At 47.6% G+C, this 19,258-nt stretch overlaps 1 protein-coding gene across 5 annotated transcripts in view; it reads left to right on the top strand.

Annotated features, from left to right (window-relative positions):
• Positions 1 to 19,258, top strand: part of NCOA3 (nuclear receptor coactivator 3) — a 551,775-nt gene that overhangs the window by 301,265 nt on the left and 231,252 nt on the right. For all 5 annotated transcript variants that reach the window (XM_078651867.1, XM_078651866.1, XM_078651869.1 and 2 more), the window contains one exon: positions 4,874 to 5,113. In XM_078651867.1, the coding sequence (XP_078507993.1) occupies positions 4,874 to 5,113 (240 nt within the window). The remainder of the gene's footprint in view (positions 1 to 4,873; positions 5,114 to 19,258) is intronic.

Below are 19,258 nucleotides of genomic sequence, written 5' to 3'. Positions count from 1 at the left end.
GTGAAGGGTACCCGTTCTCAACCTTGTAAGATCAAACCTATGTTGTAGGTTTGTTACCTGAAGTAAGTATTGTTGTATACCTATCGCAATTGGCCCTTCACAATGTCATAATCTGTTTAGAGCTTGCCTCTGTTTATCTTAATGATTCTCTTGCTCCTATGAGCCCTGTTTTTAAGTCTTTTTTCCAACAGCATAGGACATTCGTGGGGTCATTAAAATCAACCTTCTCAACACATTAATTTAAAAGTTTATCAATATATAGTAGTCATGGGATTTTTGTACTATATTAGAGAGCAAGGCAATAATTATAATTTCCTGAGTAAATTTGGTTCCATCCTTTCTCCAAATCCCATACCAAACAGTGGGAGCAGCTATACTAATATAGCCATTAATGTAAGGAACTGCTTATTCTTTATGTGCAATATATGAATGAGTTGACTTACGAAATGCTAATAGCCTCTTTAAAAATGTTTTCCTGAGTTTGGAGTGCAGTGTGGTTAGCCCGTCCCCATAGTACAGTGCCATAACAGGTTCCTGTGAGGGACTTATTCCTGTACAGAGTCAACATTTCCCTGATTGGCTTATTGCCGATTTTTTGGGGAGAATCTAAAAATGGCTTCTGTTGACCGTAAGAATTTTGATTTGCATAGATCAATATGTGCTCCCCAGTATTCCTCAGTTGTATAAATTAGACCCAGATACAAAAAAGGTGTTCTGCTATTGGCACACCCTCAACATGATGTCTCCTGGTTTTTTGTTTCCTTTTTCCTCAGATCATTATGAATGTTTTTTTTAACTTAAGTTTTAGTTCCTTTTCAATTTCAATTACACTGAAGTCCATTTGCGGTTCTAGAATACAAAACCGCGTCACCGCATACAGAAGGACCCTAGTAACGCGGTTAGCAACTTTAGGTGCATAGGCGTTCAACTTTTGCAGGCATTTGTCCACATCGTTGATATAGAGGAAGACAAAGACGCAACCTTGCCTTATCCCGTGCGTTACTCTAAAAAAAGGGGAGTGCATTTGCCTTTGGGTTAATAATTCATATATTTGTGATAAATAATGATTTTGGTGGGGGCACCCATCCCGCTAAGATCTGCCATAGTTTTACAAGATTGACTACATCAAAAGCACTTGTTAAGTCCACAAAGCATAAATGTAGATGGCCATTTTTGGAGAGTGTATATTTACCAATTATTATGTGGAGATGAACACACCGCTCAATAGACCCTATATCTCTTCTGAACCCATATTGGGATTCTGTAAGGACTAGATTATTTGCCAAAATTTCAAAACTTTCCAAAATAATTTTCCCCATCAATTTTGATGTTGAGTCAAGGAAGGATATTGGACAATAGCATTTTACATCACCTCTATCTCCTTTCTTAAAGATAGGAACAATAACACTTTCCATCCAAGATGCAGGCAGTAGGCCTCCCGCTGTAGCATTGCAGACTCTTAAGATTGGGGCCCAAAAATCCGTGTCTGCCTTAAAAATATCAATAGGTACCCAATCGGAACCGGGCGCCTTCTCATTTGCATATTTATCGAGAGCAGCTGTTATCTCATCTAGAGTAATCTCAATCAAGTTTGGGGAGCCTATAGTTTGAAAGTTACTATTTTCAAAAGGTAATAATTCATCATTATTTGGATTAGAAATATGCCCAAAATACATTGGCCAATCTGAAGGCTGTGCCAAAGTCTCGATCTTAACTGCGGCCTGATCTTTAAAAAAGGGACGATTTACTATTTTCCAAAATAGTTACATCCCGTGTGTCTGACGCTTGTACTAAATTTTCCCCAAGCTAGTTCCCATATGTTTGCTCTCCTTTTATTTAAAGTCTGTTTGTAGAATTTCCTTAATATTGTTATCCTTTCGCTGTCTCTAGGCTTGGCCTTTAAGGCCTGATTTACTTTGGAACATTGTTGGTCAAACCATCTGGGTCTTTGGTGTAGTCTTTTTTTTGTTTTTAATTTTTAAATCTCCTGAAATTGTGGAGGTAATATTACAATATGCCATAATATGTAAATCTGTGGAATCTCTCCTCATAGAAATATCCTAATCTTATTTATCATTTACAGTTTTATCTAGAAATGAAGGATTAACACGTGACTATTTAATACTAATACCATTCACTCCCTGCGTTTCAATGTCAGTAGCTAAACACACCCTCTCATGGTGCTTCGTGCTAAATCCAAGAGTCAGGAAGAGTGGATGATGATCACTAAATGGACTTTGTATTACTTCAATATTTCAATATGTCCTCTGCCATTTCCAGAGATCAGGATATGATCAATGGTCGAGGAGTGTCTCTCACCTTGGTAAGTTGGTATAGTCGTTTGTCCTTCTGCACTTAACTGCTCTAGGAGTTCAAGGTTCTATTTGTGCATTACGCCATTAATTGTGTCTCCATTTAAGTTATGGGGGAAATGGGGATAACCATCATATTCATCCCTATAGCCACAATGTTCTCCTTCCAATGTATCACATTCCCTACAATTAAAATCAACCACCCAAATGATTAGGCAGTCACCCCTGGTGTGTTTTAAAAATGTTAATATACACAGGTTTCCGGTAGTTTAAAACCACAAAAATTGAAAAAACTGCGAATTGACATACACCTCTAGTGTGGCTTATCCTCCTTTACCCTTTACATTCCAGGAAGGGGTCGCTGGGGTGAAAACTGTTAAAAAGCCATCAATGTGAAAAAGATCAGTATACCAGGTTTCTTGTTAAAAAAAGAAATTATAGTACAATATTTAATGGATTCAAGCCACTCTTCATCTTTTATCTTATATCTTATTCCAGCTATGTTCCATGTAATAGCAATCTGATTTGCATGTGATAGACTTATTTGGGTGGAATTTACAGCAGGTGGGCTTGCCTTTACTTTGGATGCCTTGAAAAATGACAGTTATTTAATCTATATCCTCTTGTAGTCAAAGTTCACTACATCGTCTAAGATAAAAATCTATTTATCAATGGTACAAGAATGTACTGATCTACAGGAGCAGGTTTTTTACTAGCATGGAAGAAATTGTTCAACACAAGGTTTATAAAAATACACCAACAAGACTGCAATAATATCACCTTGATGTTTTGGTTTTATTGCAGCTCTATTAGGAAATTCATTGATTAGTGCTTTTACCATCTCTGGACGATGAAAAGTTACAACATCACAGTCCCCTTGGCCGCATTTTATTGAGTTACCAACCCAATTTACTATTCTTATGCTGATATTTTGAAAGGGATGGTTAATTGCTATTCTTAGTAAACCAGTACACAACCTTGTTCTTCAGGTCCCTCCATTACTCTGTAGCCTTTTCTGTCCGCTTCGGGACATTTTTCTGGACAATTATATAACGTGGTGCCTATGGTAGTAAATGTAAAGAGTCTTGACGATTCCTTGTTGACCTAAAAATTGTAGCGCACTTATTCCCATTACTATTAGTTGTTGTTCTAGCCGCATCAATATTGGTAGGATCAGAAGACCAAGATTGTATGGCTATATTCACTTTCGCTTGACAAGGGGTCACTAGATCCGATTGAGTGGTATTGGTCACCACATGTGGGCGATGTCCTGTAGCAAGCCTGTTATCTAGGTCCTTATGATTGGTTGCACTTAAAGTTTTATCTAAGAGATAGATCTGTAATAATTTTTGCAATCTGAGTAGCTTCACTTTTGACCGTTTTTATTTCAGCCAGCTGTCTCCTTTCGATGGTGTCCGTTTTTCCATGGAGTTTTGTAAATGGGTTTTCCATATTTTGTCAATACTTTGGTATTGGAACATCCCCAACCCCAGATAATTTTTTGGGTTTAGTCTTTTTTGTCTGCAACGTGAGTTCAATTGCTATTGTTTTGTTCTGTTTACTCCTCTTTGTAACAGGGGTGGGGAATATCAGGTCAGTATTATTTGATAAGACTGATATCTCCAATGGCGAGTTCGAGACACATGGAGCTTTTTGTGTATGTTGCCAAGCCAACATGCTATCCCCTTGGGAATTATCAGTGTTCATTCCAATATCTATGGCTACTGTATCAGTTCCTTTATGACTGCCTTTAATGCTGTCTTGGTAGCAGCTAGACGTTCCTCAACATTAACGATTTCATTATTAATTAGCCCCATTGCGTTTTTCAGATAGTTTGTTATTGGGGTATTATTACTTGATTTTTTTCCCTTGCCTGCAGGGTTGAATGCTAGCTTCCGTTTTCCCATTTCTGAAGTTAATGTTTCACTGAAGTAGAACTACTAAGACGTAGAATTAAGCAAATCTTCTTACCATGGCTCCTGTTGAAAGGTCAGCCTCTCCCAATGACAGGTAGTCCCACCGGGGCAGAAACAGCGAGCAGCGCAGGTGATGCATCCCAATTCTTGCTCTCTTTTTGGCCTTTATTCTGTCTCTCTCTCTCTCTCTCCTTTGCTCTCTCTGTTGGTGTCTTGCTCTGTCTCTTGGGCCCTCTGTCTCGCTCTCTGGCTCTCATTTCATCTTTCTTTTCTGCTCCATGGTTCTTACGTCTTTTGCTGTGTCCTGTTTTTTTGTTTAAAGCACTGTGTTGCTGATTAGAGGACACATGGAAATTATTATTGTAAGTGGAGGCTGGGAGGTGGTGATTACAGAAGGATTAAAGTGACAATTAAACTTACCTGAAATTCTCATTCTCATGCGTAAATCCTGTATTGAGGGGAGTAGAAGTGCTCCAAAGGTCAGTAGCCTTTCCAGTGACATTTGTTCAAATCTCATTAACCTGCCTGTGTTTACCTTTGCTTTTCCACATATCACCAAGTAATATCTTCCTATTAACTGTAAACAATTCCTGCATCAAATACTTGTGAAAGCATGTTTAGAATGGCTTTCTCTTTCATTTTTAGCATGTGCCCCGAACAGAAGTATGAGTATGAACCAGCATCCAACAGGTGAATGGGGCGTTCAGAATCCAAAAGTGAATCGTATGGAACAATCTAATCCTGTAGCTGGCGGGAGACCTGGACCAGACTATAATTCATCCATGCCCAGGCCTACGCTAGGTGGTGCCATGGCAGGCCTTCCAGCAAGATCAAACAGTATGCCGGGCTCAAGACCAATCACGCAACAACAGATGATTCAGATGAGTATGTTCAGTCATACTTTTTTCTGGCACTGTCAGTCTAATTGAATTAAAATTTGTTTAATGGACAGCCTGTTATTAGTTGAAATAAAACAAGGGATTAACAAATGTGACTTGACATGTTTCTAGCATACATGAGCACATACACTATTCTTTTTTTTGCACCTTCAAATATTTTCTTGTGTGAAGAATATTGTCTGTTCCTGTGTATTTGTGTCCCTCTATTATTGAGCATTACTATTCCTGCATTGTGTAGTAGTATGTATGATCTCAATATTAGTCAGTTGCACTTATCTCCCGTTGTCACTTATGCAGTTATCACAATAATTCTGTGCACCTTTTTTTTGGTTTTCAGTTTCTATTACAAAATCAGTCTCCAAGCAATACTGTAATATCAGACATAAGGTTGATGGTCATTTCAGTTTACTTTAAGTAAAGTGGAATTATCAAGCTAAGACTGTAGTGACACTTTAATCTATAGTTATTTAAAATACTACTACTCTCACCATTTACATTGGCCTGTCCACTCAGGAAGCATACATAAAACTGGTTCCATGGACATAGCACCACCAATAGATCCATCAAAACTAAGATGAACTAGTCCATTGTGTTTCTTTTAAAACCCCACTTACTATTTTCGATGAGCTCATTTTTGACAGTTCAATAAATGAATATATCCCTTATCTGCTTCCCACTTGCTTACAAGATCAAATTAATTTTACGTTTGGTTAATTGCCACTTGAATGTTCCTAAGGAGAATTGTTGGATTGTGTCTTTGAAGAAATTACCTATTCAATTGGAAATGGCTGCACCCATCACATAACATTGTTACCACTTGAGTGTGCCCACTGCAGTTCTTGCATGGTGGTGCAGCAGTGGTGCTTTGGTCCTCTTTTTGGGAACTGCTACTTTGCCATTTTTGGAATTGAGTTTCTCAATTGCTGATTCGAGAGCTGCACGGTGCTGTTCCTATTTTTTTTTTTTTTCAGGAGCAGACAAATGTGGTGATTAGAATAGCAGTGTTGTCTTAGGCTCTAATTGAGTTGACAGCTGAAATAGCTAGTAGCAACTGCAGATGTCATTCTGAGTAGATCCTAGGCATCTACTTGCCTCCTTTTCAACTCTGTGCAAGCTGCCCATGTGCCTTATAACCTGGTATTTCTCAGTTTCATACCTCCAGTTTGCCTTTTCAAGGACTGCTAATGGTATTACCATTACCACATGAGCACTATTCACTTTATAAACCTTAGAAAAGTAAAGTAAGTTGGGTCTTAAATACTCACACACACAACCTGTTTTTCACAATGCTCACCCTGCACTGTCCTTTTTGGGATTAGCCCATTCTGCCTTGGTCTCCGTACGATGCATGTAAGAATACACTGAAGTTCGCTCCTGGACACCCTGAAGTGGATTATGTAATGTGTGTAAGGTGAGCATGAACTTCATATATATTTGCTGTAATTATCTTGTGGTTAGGAAGCAAGTTCTGCTTTCAGTACATGCACTACCTATCCGAAAGAAACGGGTTTGTGTTAGATTCCTTACCTTAGAATATCCCCAAGCGTCAGGCTGGATCCGGAAAGTTTTCATCAGCAGTACCCTTGCACATCTGTAGGCGTCTGCGGCTCGGTTGACGTCGTGATCGCCGGAATAACGTCGGAGTACTTAGACGCCGCCCTCATGTGCTGACTTAAGTTATTCTTTTTTCCGCGCCAGCTAGCGCAGATCCGGGGAGAGCAGTCATTTGTCTTAGTAATTTTTTGATCTATTTTGGATCTCTTTTTCGAGTCGTCTTCGACTCCTGGTGCCGTAGGGATGCCTGGCTTCAAGCCGTGAGATGCCGGTCACCGCCTGATGTCGTTGATGACCCCCCACCATCGGTGTCTCTACTGCCTCTGGGCCAACCACGACAACAAGTCGTGCCCCGACTGCCGGGCCTTGACCTCGAAAGCTAGATGGGAGCAGTCCTGCAAGCTACTCGAGATCCGGCAGTCTGCTCTGCGCTGCTCGTGGTCCCGGTCGAGGAGGAAGTAGAGGGACCGGTCGCGGAGCCGCAGTCGTCACTCGTAGAGTCATCGACAACACTCGTCGTGCTCCAAGTCCTCCGGTAAGTCGAGGCACTCCAAGAAGTTGTCGAAGAGGCGACATTACTCTTCAGACTCCCCACGCTGCTCGCACAACGCGGCTTAGAGTTCAGGCGACACCGCCCGCGTGGCTCTGTCGGAGCCGCAGGCGCCGCCTCCAGGCCCATACCCTCCAGGCCCTGGCCTGCGAGTGACGCTGGAGGAGATTCGTGATTTCCTCATTGCCCTGAGGACTCCCTTCCCTCCGTTGAGGCCTGCCGGCGGGCCTTCGGGCCCCGCAGACCCGACTTGTGGGCTGGTGGCTCCGGCGCCGTCGTCGACTTCGGTGCGGCCGGCCGCCGTGGGATCCATGCCTGGATGCCGGTTGACACCAGTTGACCGTACGACTCCTCCGCTGGCGCCGACCCCAATGGTGTCGCTCCCGGCGCCATCCTCGGATGAAGTCGGCCCCAGTTTCAGCCCCGGTCCTGCGCCGCGTGAGGCCTTCACCTACGACCCGGCTCCGTCATTCCAGTCTGTTTACCAGAAAATGGATGAAGGGGAGGACTGGGAGGGGTCTGATGGCCCTCTGGCACAGCAGTGCCAGTTGAGCCAGGACTGGGCAGATGAGCTAGGGGAGGCCAGTGGTTTGGACACATTGCCCAACACTGGATTAATCTCTCCTCCCTCCGTGGCTACGGAGGAGGGTGCTACGTATGGTATGGTGTGGTGTTGCGCAGGGCAGCCAAGGCCTTGGCTCTTGAACTCCCTGCTTCGGCCGTGAGGACTAACCTCACTGAGGTGCTTCAGCCGCCAGTAAGCTCCTCAGAGCTTCTACTGCCGTTCAATGAGGCCCTCACGGACATTCTGATGGGCACCTGGTCCAAGCCCTCCATAGTGTCCCCTGTGGATCGGAACGTGGCCAGACGCCACCCCTCGGCTCCGTGCGACCCTAGCTTTCTGTCCGTGCACCCTACCCCCGAGAGCCAGGTGATCCAGGCTTCTACGTCCCAGACTGCATTTCCGACCGCTCCTCCGGATCGGGAATACAAAAGGTTTGATCAGTTTGGGAAGAAACTGTTCTCATTGAGTTTGGGGTTGCGGTCCATAAACACCTCTTGCCTTTTGGGCTGTTATACCCACTCTTTGTGGGACACGGTTGCGGACGTGCTGCCCCAGTGTCCGGAGGGGGCCCGGCTCGCCCAAGCCCTTGCGGAGGGGCGGGATGCGGCGCAATGCGTCGCGTTATTCCATCAGGTGTGGACTGGATACCACGGACTTGCTGGGAAGGGCGATTTCCACGCCGGTGGCGGTTCACCGCCACTCCTGGCTGAGGTCCACCAATTTCTTGGGAGATGTCCAGGCCATGCCCTTCGATGGCCGTCACCTATTTGGCGACAAAGCAGACAGTGCGCTTGAGCGTTTCAAGGACTCCAGGGCTACAGCCAAGTCCTTGGGCCTGTCTGGCCAGCGCCAGCAAACTTCTGCTTGTCGCTCCTTTCGTGGCCAAGGCAGGGGCACCCCCACACATCCTGCCAGCCACAGACCGCAGAACCAGCCTCAACGTGCTCGTGGTAACCGCCGTGGCGCTTCTGGGGGACCACGGCAAGGTCAGCCCACATCCGCTCCCGCAGCATCTGCCTCAAAGCCTTCCAAGTCTGAGATTTCAGGCCCATTCGACGCCAGTGGGGGGCAGGGTCCACCATCACCTCCTCCACTGGCACTCCATCCCGTCGGACAGGTGGGTGCTGCAAATCATCCGAAGGGGCTACTCCCTCCCCTTCGAGGCAACCCCTCCAGCCATGCCACCGCATGTCGGGGGATCATTTGCAACTTCTGCAGGAGGAAGTTATGGCCCTCTTGGGCAAGGGGGCCATCGAGCGTGCTCCCGGGCCAGAAGTAGGACGTGGTTGCTACTCCCAATACTTTCTGGTACCCAAGAAGGGCAAAGGAGGCCTACGCCCTATCTTGGACCTCCGGAGCGTAAACTGCTTCCTACGGAAGGAGAAGTTCAAGATGCTGAGTTTAGCTCAGGTCCCAGCTGCCCTGGACCCTAGAGACTGAATGGTAGTGTCAGGAACGGCAATCTGTGCTCCTTCACTGCTCCCAAACGATTTGTGTGCAGAAGAAAACAGCTTTGTTCCCCTTGGTGCAGACTCCGTCATTTCCCTTCCTTGAGATAGCGCTAAAAGAAGAATTGTCCTCCTTTCCTCCCCTTTCCGTTTAGACTTCTGATCACGAAGCGAGATCGCAGGTTAGCGGTCTAGTGTTCTGCAATTATTTTCAAGTTTGTGTTTGCGTTCCTTGAACGCGACGCACTTCAACTGAATTTTTCTGTGACGAGTAGGTGTCCAATTAATCCTCTCACAGCAGTTTTGAGTTTGTCCTTCAGGGGCTCTTATTTAAGTTTGTATATTTAGCTGCCTGACATTCTGGAGAAGAGAAGATACATTTGGCAGCTTTCCAGGTCTTTGGAGGCTCTTATCTCATGAGTTTCGTCGAGGTTATTTCTGTGGTGTGTCCGAGTCCGTTGCTTGTACCCGCTGTTGGTGAGTTATCTGTTATTAAATACTCGCCTTGTGAGTGTAGCTGAATCCTTAAAGACTTAATAAAGACTGGCAGCGCTTCATGAGAATTTATTCCACAAATTTCAGTCACATGAACAGTTGAATTCTCCAGCATCATTTCAGAGAGAGGCTATTCCACTGTGTAGCACAGGTATGCTTAGTGAGTGGGGGTGGTGTAAGTTAGGAGTCATTGTGATAGAACCACACAAGTTAATTCTGTTATTTTGTAATTACAGATGCCAGAGCCATCCTAGCTAAGAATTCAGGAGAAGCGGGCATAGTAGTGGAGTCTCTCTTGTTATCCCATTTTCCCCCTTCCCCCGTCCTGCTGGGAGTGAATTTATTTCGCTGTAGTAGGGCAGGGGAGTTGGGAACCATTGCTCACGTTTGAGTCTTGGTCCTCCGAAGAGCGCTGCTCCTGTGGAAGCTCCATAGTATTCCGGTGCGTTGTACCTTCTTTCTGGTATTTATCTGACAGGTAGCGTTGGACTTGCAGGACGCATATTTCCACATCCCCGTCCTGCCGGCCCACCGGCGCTACCTGCGGTTCACGGTAGGCCACGAGTGCTTTCAGTTTACCGTGCTCCCCGTCGGCCTTACCAGCGCCCCTGGGGGGTTCACGAAAGTGATGGCGGTGATCGCAGCTCATCTGCGCATATCAGGGGTTTCAGTCTTCCCCTATCTCGATGACTGGTTGTTGAAGGCGGGCTCGCCCCAGACAGTCGTCTCCAACCTCCAGACTATGGCCGACCTCCTGCACTCACTGGGGTTCTCCATCAACGTGCCGAAGTCGCACCTGTTCCCTCTCAGAAGCTCCTTTTCATCGGAGCGGTTCTGGACTCGGCGCAGTTTCTGGTTTATCCCCCCGAACAGCGGGTTCGGGATATTCAGGCTCTGATTCCGATCTTTCAGCCTTTATCCCGAGTTTCGGTCAGGTTGACGGCGTGGCTCCTGGGGCTGATGGCCTTCTGCATCCTTCTGGTGCATCACGCCAGGTGGCGTATGCGGGCTCTGCAGTGGGACCTGAAGTTTCAGTGGGCACAGCATCAGGGCAACCTCTCCGACCACCTCCTGATCTCAGAGGGCACTGAGAGTCAGTTGCAGTGGTGGCTCACGGACTGCGATTGGGTCAGTGGCAGATCCCTCTCCCTACCCCAACCGAAGCACGTAGTAGTGACTGATGCGTTCCTCCTGGATTGTGGGGGTTCACATGGGAGAGGCGGAGATCAGAGGCCTCTGGTCTCCGGCGAAGTCCCGGCTCCATATCAACCTTCTGGAGCTGCGGGCGATCCGACTTGCACTGAAGGCATTCCTTCCCTTTGTCCGTGGAAGTGTAGTGCAGGTGTTCACGGACAACACCACCACCATGTGATACTGCAACAAACAGGTCGGGGTGGGGTCGTGGACTCTTTGTCAGGAGGCTCTGTGCCTCTGGACGTGGCTAGAACACCAGGGCGTCACCCTTGTGGTTCAACACCTGGCACACTTAACCCTGGGGAAACAAATAGTTTACCTGTCGGTGTTTTGCAGCTTGAAGATCTTTCTGGATTCACTATGCTGTGCATTATTCCGCGGTTTAGTGGTTGGGTCCGGAATCGTAGTCTTTTCTTTCTTTCTTTTTTTTTTTCCGTCGCCCAGGTGGGCGTTGACGTCCCACCTTTTGGTGTACTTCCTGTGGCGTCAGCACACTTCCTGCGGAAGCTCCCACCTTTGGGCGCCATCTTCGGATTCTTTTTTCCGCCGTTGGGTCTGGATCGTTCCCGAAAGGGCTCCAGAGTTTGGAGAAAACAAGACGCCAAAAATTCAATTTTTGCACGAAAAGGATTGAGAAGACGACGAGAAACTACACCATCGAGCGGGACGAAGAAGGAGAACTTCGAGAACTTCGACGTCCAACGGAGAATGCACACACAGGGGGCCTCCTGAGCGCAAGAAATGGACAAGACACCCTTTAAATTCTGCTGTAACTGCCACCACAAGTAAGCGCAGAAGGACCAGCACCCGGTGTGTATCCTCTGCCTACCGGTCGACCATGAGAGCAAGGACTGCAACGCCTGCTCTGCCTTCACACCGAAGACTCTCCGGGTTAGAGAGCGACAGAGAAGGGCCAACTACAACATTCAGGGCAAGGGCAATGCCTGTTCTGCCTTCACACCGAAGACTCTCCGGGTTAGAGAGCGACAGAGAAGGGCCAACTACAACATGCAGGGCAAGGGCCGACCGCCGTCCCTTCGAGACCTGGGGCTCTCCACTGACGAGGAAGACAACGTCGCCGGAGAAGACTACACGGTCGTAGAGACCGATAAGAAGACTTCTAAAGAGGTAGGAGACTTGACGGCCCCTAAAGCCCCGACAGACCCTCGAACGTCTGAGCCAGACTCTCAAAAATCAGAGTCTAAGTCCTCGAAGAGAGCACCGGCGCCGAAAATTTCGACGACTGCAGCTGCATCCAAGGACAAACAGCCCAGCGGATCCTTTGAAAAGGACTTCCAGGCGGCGAAGACCGGCGAAAAGCCAAGGTCGTCCAAGTTTGTCCCCGAAAAGGAACGTTCTGCTTCGAGAGAGAAGGACCCGGAGGTCGCTTCGACGTCGACGTATATGTCGAAGAGAAGAGCTGAACCATTAGACGCCGAGCAGGCCGCTGAAATGGAGAGAAAGAAAAGACGGCTCGAGGCAGAGATGGATAACATCCTGCAAAGGAAAAAAAGGAGTTCGATGAGAAAATGAAGAAATTCTCAATTCCGTCAAAACCAAAGACAATGGTCGTCGAAATAGATGAGAAAGAGGACTTCAACGCGGAAAGGCCGTTGAAAAGCCCTGAGATTCTGGAAAATCCAGAGGAAGAAGCCTTATACTTAGAGGAGGAGGGCGACGACAATCAGCGGACGGTCCTTGGCCCAATATCCTCTGGGACACAGGACCTGGAATGGCAGGACCTCGACACCGAAAGCCTAGAAGAGGCCGTGGACACGTACCCTTCGAGGCCTTCGCCGCCAGATGACATTGGAGCCTACAATATGGTAATCAATAACGCGGCAACAGCTTTTGGAGTCAAGCTGGATGAAGAAAAACCGAAAGCAGACTTCCTCTTGGAGACCCTGCTCCCCACACAAACTAGGAGCCAGTACCTCCCCATGCTGTAGAGTGTCATGGCCCAGGGGAAAGAGACGTTCAAGGAACAGGCAACAAGCAGATCAGTGACGCAGAGGACGGAGAAGTATAAGCACTCCTCTAAGGACCCTCCCTACATCCGAGGATCAGTTACGGAGGACTCCATTATTGCGGCGACCGCCAGGAAGAGAGCAAATGTGCTAACATCAGGGCCACCACCAGACAAGGAAAGCCGGAGGATAGACCTAACTGGGAGGAAGTTAGAAAGAAATGCAGCCGTGCACTGGCACATGGCAGACTCTAACGCATTGCTAAACAGGCACCAGTACCAAATTCTGGACGAGATTGGACAGCTGCTCAAGCACCTCCCAGATGAGTACCAACAAAGAGCTTCACACCTTGTGGAAGAGGGGAAAAATGTGGCAAATTCTTGCCTCAAAACAACCCTGATAATTTCAAAAACAACCCTGGACGGGGCTGACACGTCCAGCAGGCTGATGATGTTGGCAATCACGGAGCGAAGGCAGGCCTGGCTCAGGATCTCAGGCTTCAAACCAGAGGTGCAGCACAACATTCTGAACACCCCGTTCAATGGGGAGACACTGTTTGGGGCGCCGGTGGATGAAAAACTCACCTAGCCTAAAAAAATGAAAACGAAACTGCAAGGTCCATGGGGGCTTACAATTCAGGGGGACGAAAAGGGGTACTCCGTCGCGGAGACCGAACGGAAGAGGGGGAAACCACCCAGGAACGTCACACCAGACCTTATAGCAGTCCCACCAGGGAGAGCCAAACACAATAAGGACATCAAAAACAACCTGGCACTACCAGCAAAGGGGCCAGTCCTTTCGTGGGAGGGCGAATGGATGTAGACAAAATAAGAGGGGACCAACCACCCACCTCTACGTGACTCCGTCACGCACTACATGCCCACCCACAAAACTCCTGCCAGGGTGGAGAACAACAAGACCAACACAGGGTTACACGGGCAGAACATCAACGAACATGTAACACCAGTAGGAGGCAGGCTAAGTCATTTCTTCCGGGAGTGGAAGAAGATAACCACAGACAAATATATGCTCAACATCATACAGTTAGGATACTGTGTAGAACTGGAAAAGACACCGCCAAACAGGAAACCAAAAAGAAGGGCACTGTCAGGAAAGGAGCTAGAGCTACTTCAAAAGGAAGCGAAGGAGCTCCTCCAAATGGAGGCCATCGAACCAGTACCATACAGAAAGGAACAAGGGAGTGTACTCTACCTACTTGCTGGTACCAAAGGTGGACGAAACACTGAGACCCATCCTGGACCTAAGGTTCCTAAACAAGTACATAAAGACACAAAGGTTTAAGATGATGTCCCTACAAGAGGTCATCCCTCAGATAAGAGACTGAGACCTCATGGCCACCATAGACCTCAAAGATGCCTACCTGCACATCCCAATGAACAGGCAGCACAAGCATCTATTGAGATTTACCATCAACAAAGATCACTACCAGTTCACAGCCCTAGCATTCGTACTAAAATCTGCACCAAGGGTCTTCACAAAGTGCCTCGCAGCAGTGGCAGCGCACCTAAGGAGGGAAGGAATACATGTATACCCTTACCTGGACGACTGGCTAATAAAGGCAAGTTCACACAGGACATGCAAAGAAAACGCACAGAGCGTGACAAGTACACTGGCGGACCTGGGATTCTCCATTCACTGCGGGAAATCCTCAATGGAACCAGAGCAAGTAAAAATCTTCCTAGGAGCAGAGATCAACACCATACAGAGCAGGTTGTTACCCAGCGACAAGAGAACAATGGCCCTGCTGAAGGAGACGTGCCTCTGCCAGAAGGGGCGAGCTTTGACAGTGAGGACGGCAAGCAAGATCATGGGCATGATGGTCTCCTGCATACATTTGGTCTCAAATGTACGGCTCCACATGAGACCATTCCAGGAATGGTTGCAAGAAAAATGGTCAGACGCTACAGGAAGTTGGGAAGATATAGTGGTTGTAACGCACGCAGTGCAGGAGGAGATGTCGTGGTGAAATAAGGAGAGCATAACGGAAGGGAAGCCTTTGACACCACCGACCCCAACGGTGACCATCACCACAGACGCATCCCAGAAAGGATGGGGAGCTCACATGAGCAAGCTCAGGGTGATGGGTCTGTGGACTCCAGCGGATGCTGTCAAACACTCAAGTACCTGGAACTAAAGACAGTGTTCCTTGCCCTGAAGACCTTCCAGACAAAACTGTACAACCCGATAGTGTTGATCCAGACAGACAACACGACAACAATGTTCTACATAAAAAACAGGGAGGAACACAATCAGCCCCGCTATCGAACCTAGCACAGGAGATATGGAGATGGGCCATCCCACTAAAAATAGACCTGCTAGCCATACACCTTCCAGGGTAGGACAATGTGGAAGCAGACTGGCTCAGCAGACAGACATCATCCTCCAACAAGTGGGAGCTCAATACACAGGAAACGCAAAGGCTATTCAGAAGGTGGGGAACATCGGCAATAGACCTATTTGCAACACGCCAGAATGCAAAATGCCAAAACTTCGCATCCAGGCAGCCAAGGGAAGGGTCCCTGGGGAATGCCCTATGGATAAGCTGGTTGAAAACATTTTCTTACGCTTTTCCCCCCGATACCTCTGATACACGGAGTATTCAACAAGTGCAGAACCAGCAACATGACTCTGATCCTGGTGGCACAGCAGTGGGCCAGGCAGACCTGGTACTCACAGATAATGGAAATTGCACAGGCTGCACCCCACAAGTTCGGGAAAAGGAAAGACTTACTCTCCATGCAAAACGGAGAAGTACTACACCCAGAGCCAGAGAGCCTCAGCCTAGCAGCATGGCTCCTGAAGACCTAGAGTTTGCACACCTGATGTTACCTGAAAGCACCCTGCGGGTACTACGAGAGACCTAGCACACGAAGGTGCTATGTGGCAAAATGGAAAAGGTTTACACAATGGTGCAGCAAGAAAAAGCTACACAAGAAGATGAGGGAATCAACGGTGCTAAGATTTCTCACGCACCTACTGAAGGCAAAACGAAGTTCATCCTCGCTAAGAGTACACCTAGCTGAGCTAGTCGCATACACAAGAGGAGAAACAGGGAAGAGCTTCTTTACTTCACAGATAGTAAAAAGATTCCTGGAAGGGGCAAAGAGGAATGCACCACCAAAGAGGATGCCACCACCGGCATGGAACCTCAATTTAGTCCTAACAGAGCTCATGAAAGCGCCCTTTGAACCCATTCATAAGGCCACCCTACAAATGCTAACAATGAAAACAGCCTTCTTGGTGGCCATCACCTCGCTGCGCAGGGTGAGCGAACTACAGGCGCTAACACTACAAGAACCCTACATCCAAATACACACTGATAGGGTGGTAATGAGAACTGACCCACACTTTATGCCAAAGGTGGTGTCAAGCTTCCACATCAACCAGACAGTACAATACCAAGCATCTTTCAGAAACCGACCACGAGCGCAGAGAGGGCACTGCACACTCTGGACGCTAGAAGGGCAGTAATGCACTACATAGAAAGCACCAAGGAACACAGGAAGACAAAACAGTTTTGTGTCCTTCGCAAGCAGTTTCATGGGTAGACCAGTAACTAAGTGAACCATCGCACGATGGATCGCATAAACTATACAATTCTGCCACAAACAGGCAGACCAAGAACTAGCAGAAGGGCCACGGGCCCACTCTAACAGGAAAAAAGGGGCAACAATAGCCTTCCTGGATAACACACCTATTCAAGACATATGCCTGGCGGCAACATGGGCTTCAGTGCACATGTTCACTAAGCACTACTGTGTGGATATACAAATGAGCAAGGAAGCACAGGTAGGACAGAAAGTGCTTCAACATATATTCAACAACCAACGCTCATCTTCATCCCAGCCACCACAAACATTACAAACTGCTACAAAGTCTATGCACAGCATAGTGAATCCAGAAAGATTCACACTGCAAAACGAATAGTTTACCGGTCGGTGTAGTTTTGCAGCTTGAAGATCTTTCTGGATTCACTAGCTAACCCACACACCTCCGCCAGAAAGATGAGGCTGGAGAAGCAGGTGGTAATACAAGGACAACACAGAAAGAGACACCTTGAAAGATAAATCTCTTGCTGGAAAAGAAATAATGAACATTGCCAAAGGATTCGCAAACAGACCACAAAAACAAGAAAAAAAGAATCCGAAGATGGCGCCCAAAGGTGGGAGCTTCCGCTGTAAGCGTGCCGACGTCAGAGGAAGTACACCAAATGGTGGGGACATCGACGCCCACCTGGGCGACGGAAAAGAAAGAAAGAAAAGACTACGATTCCGGACCCAACCACTAGACCGCGGAATAATGCACAGCATAGTAAATCCAGAAAGATCTTCAAGCTGCAAAACTACACCGACAGGTAAGAAACTATTCATTTCCCCAGGGTCAAGTATGCACTCAAGAAGCACCCTCAGCGGCACTAGGGTGGCTGGGTGCAGAGTGCTGAGGCAGGAAGCTGTTGGTTGGTGGACGCTCTCCGGCAAGCCACAAGGTTGATGGAGCAAAGATTCTAGGGTTAAGCTCAGTGCAAAGGGGGATCCGAGTTAACACACAAAGTGCACCCACAGCGACACAGGGGCGTCCAGGTGCTGAGTGCTGATTTGGCATCGACTGCCCTGTTTTCAGTGGGAGTTACCGGTTTTGGATTTCGGCTGCAGGCTTGGTCCAGGAAGTCTTCTGGGAGGAATCAAACAGCTGGGCATGTAAGTTGGAGGTCTCGGGGGAGTTGGTGCACCTTCAGGTCCTCTTCTCCAGGGTGCAGGGCGGCTTAATGCAGGGCTGCTTTTTGAGGTCTGATTTCACCTTACTGTTTCACTCCCAGTTGGCGGAGGGGGTCTCCGTGCAAAGGCTGCAGGCGACGTCTGAGTCCTGGAGGGGTCAACTCATGGTAGACTCGACTCTGGAGAGTTGGGGGACCTCTCTAAGACCAGTGGGGCACTCGGGCCATAGAGGATGGGTGCAGTGGTGGCTCCAGGTGTCTGGTTTCTTTGTACTCAGCAGTTCACAGGAGATCTGGTTTTTGTTTAAGGCAGTCAGTCCTTCCAGGGGTTCCAGAGGTTGTTGGTTGCAGGACAAGGTGACTTTTGGCACAGGATCTTTGGAAACTGCAGACTGGGACCAAGTCAGTTCTTCCCTGCAGTCCCCTCTGCTGTGCGTCTTCTTTCGTCCTTCGTAGATTGCTTGAATCTGCCTTCAGGGCTCAGTACTGCCCCTACATACTATAGTGGGTATTTCAAGTGTCTCAAGGTAGTAGCCAATGGGCTACTGAACTTAGGGTGACTAAACCCTTGGTGTGCTCACCCCACATGGGGGAGTGAGCACAATTCTTTATCCTTATTGGAGAGTACAGGAAGGAGGCCTGCTCCTGATAGCAGGAGAGGCTATGGGTTCCATTACAAAGGCGGCAAGGCTTTTAAAGCCCCGCCACGTTTGGCTCTTCCTGACCTGGTGGAGGTGTGACCTCCATCCAGGAAAGCCTGTGTTTCTGAGCCCTGGGAGCAAAGGCTACCACCCCAGAGGTCCAGAAACTTGTCTTGTGGTGGCAGGCTGGCGTCTACCAGTCAGGGAACCCACCATAGGCTGGTTGTTTTTCAGGGGGCATCTCTGAGAGGCCCTCTGACTGCATTGTATAATAAATACCACACTGGCATTACTGTGGGTTTATTATGCTGAGACGTTTGCTACCAGTCTTCCCAGAATTCAGTAAAGCCATTATAGTGCTGAGGAGCTCATAATGACAAACTCTCAGACCATATACTCTATGGCTTTACTGGACTTGGACACTGTAGGGGTACACTGCTCATACAACTGTACCCTCACCAGCTAGAGGGGTGTCTCATCTATACCATAGGCTGTGGGTTGCTGGTATAGCACACATTTATGTGTGCTGTGTTTACTCTTCACTTTTCTCTGTACCAAAAGGCGCAGCCTGCAATGGCCGTGTATGTGTTAAGGTACAGGCCTGTAAGGGTGGCACAATGTGCTGCAGCCCTTAGAGGCCTTCCCTGATCGCAGTGACCTTGGTACCCATGGTACCTTTTTACAACGGACCTACATGTGGCCAGAGAGGTGCCAATTGGGGGTACAAAGGTACCGCTTTGGGAAAGAATAGAGGCCCTTGGAACCGTATTGGCAGTGATCCAGGGCACATAAATTCAAAGGGCATTATGAAATCTGGCCAAAAGTGGTGCGGTTACTGCAACATAAACTCACTTTCTTTCAACGTATTAGTCCACTAAGCCACCAGACCTGGATTCCATCAGTCATCATTATCATCAGATACTTTATTTGACTCAATTTAGCCATAATCTAGTTAATTTCCATGCTGAATAGGACATTTTAA

Source organism: Lissotriton helveticus, chromosome 7, assembly GCF_964261635.1.
Source record: "Lissotriton helveticus chromosome 7, aLisHel1.1, whole genome shotgun sequence".
In the NCBI taxonomy this organism is placed as follows: domain Eukaryota; kingdom Metazoa; phylum Chordata; class Amphibia; order Caudata; family Salamandridae; genus Lissotriton; species Lissotriton helveticus.
This window is presented reverse-complemented; position numbering and strand designations above follow the sequence as displayed.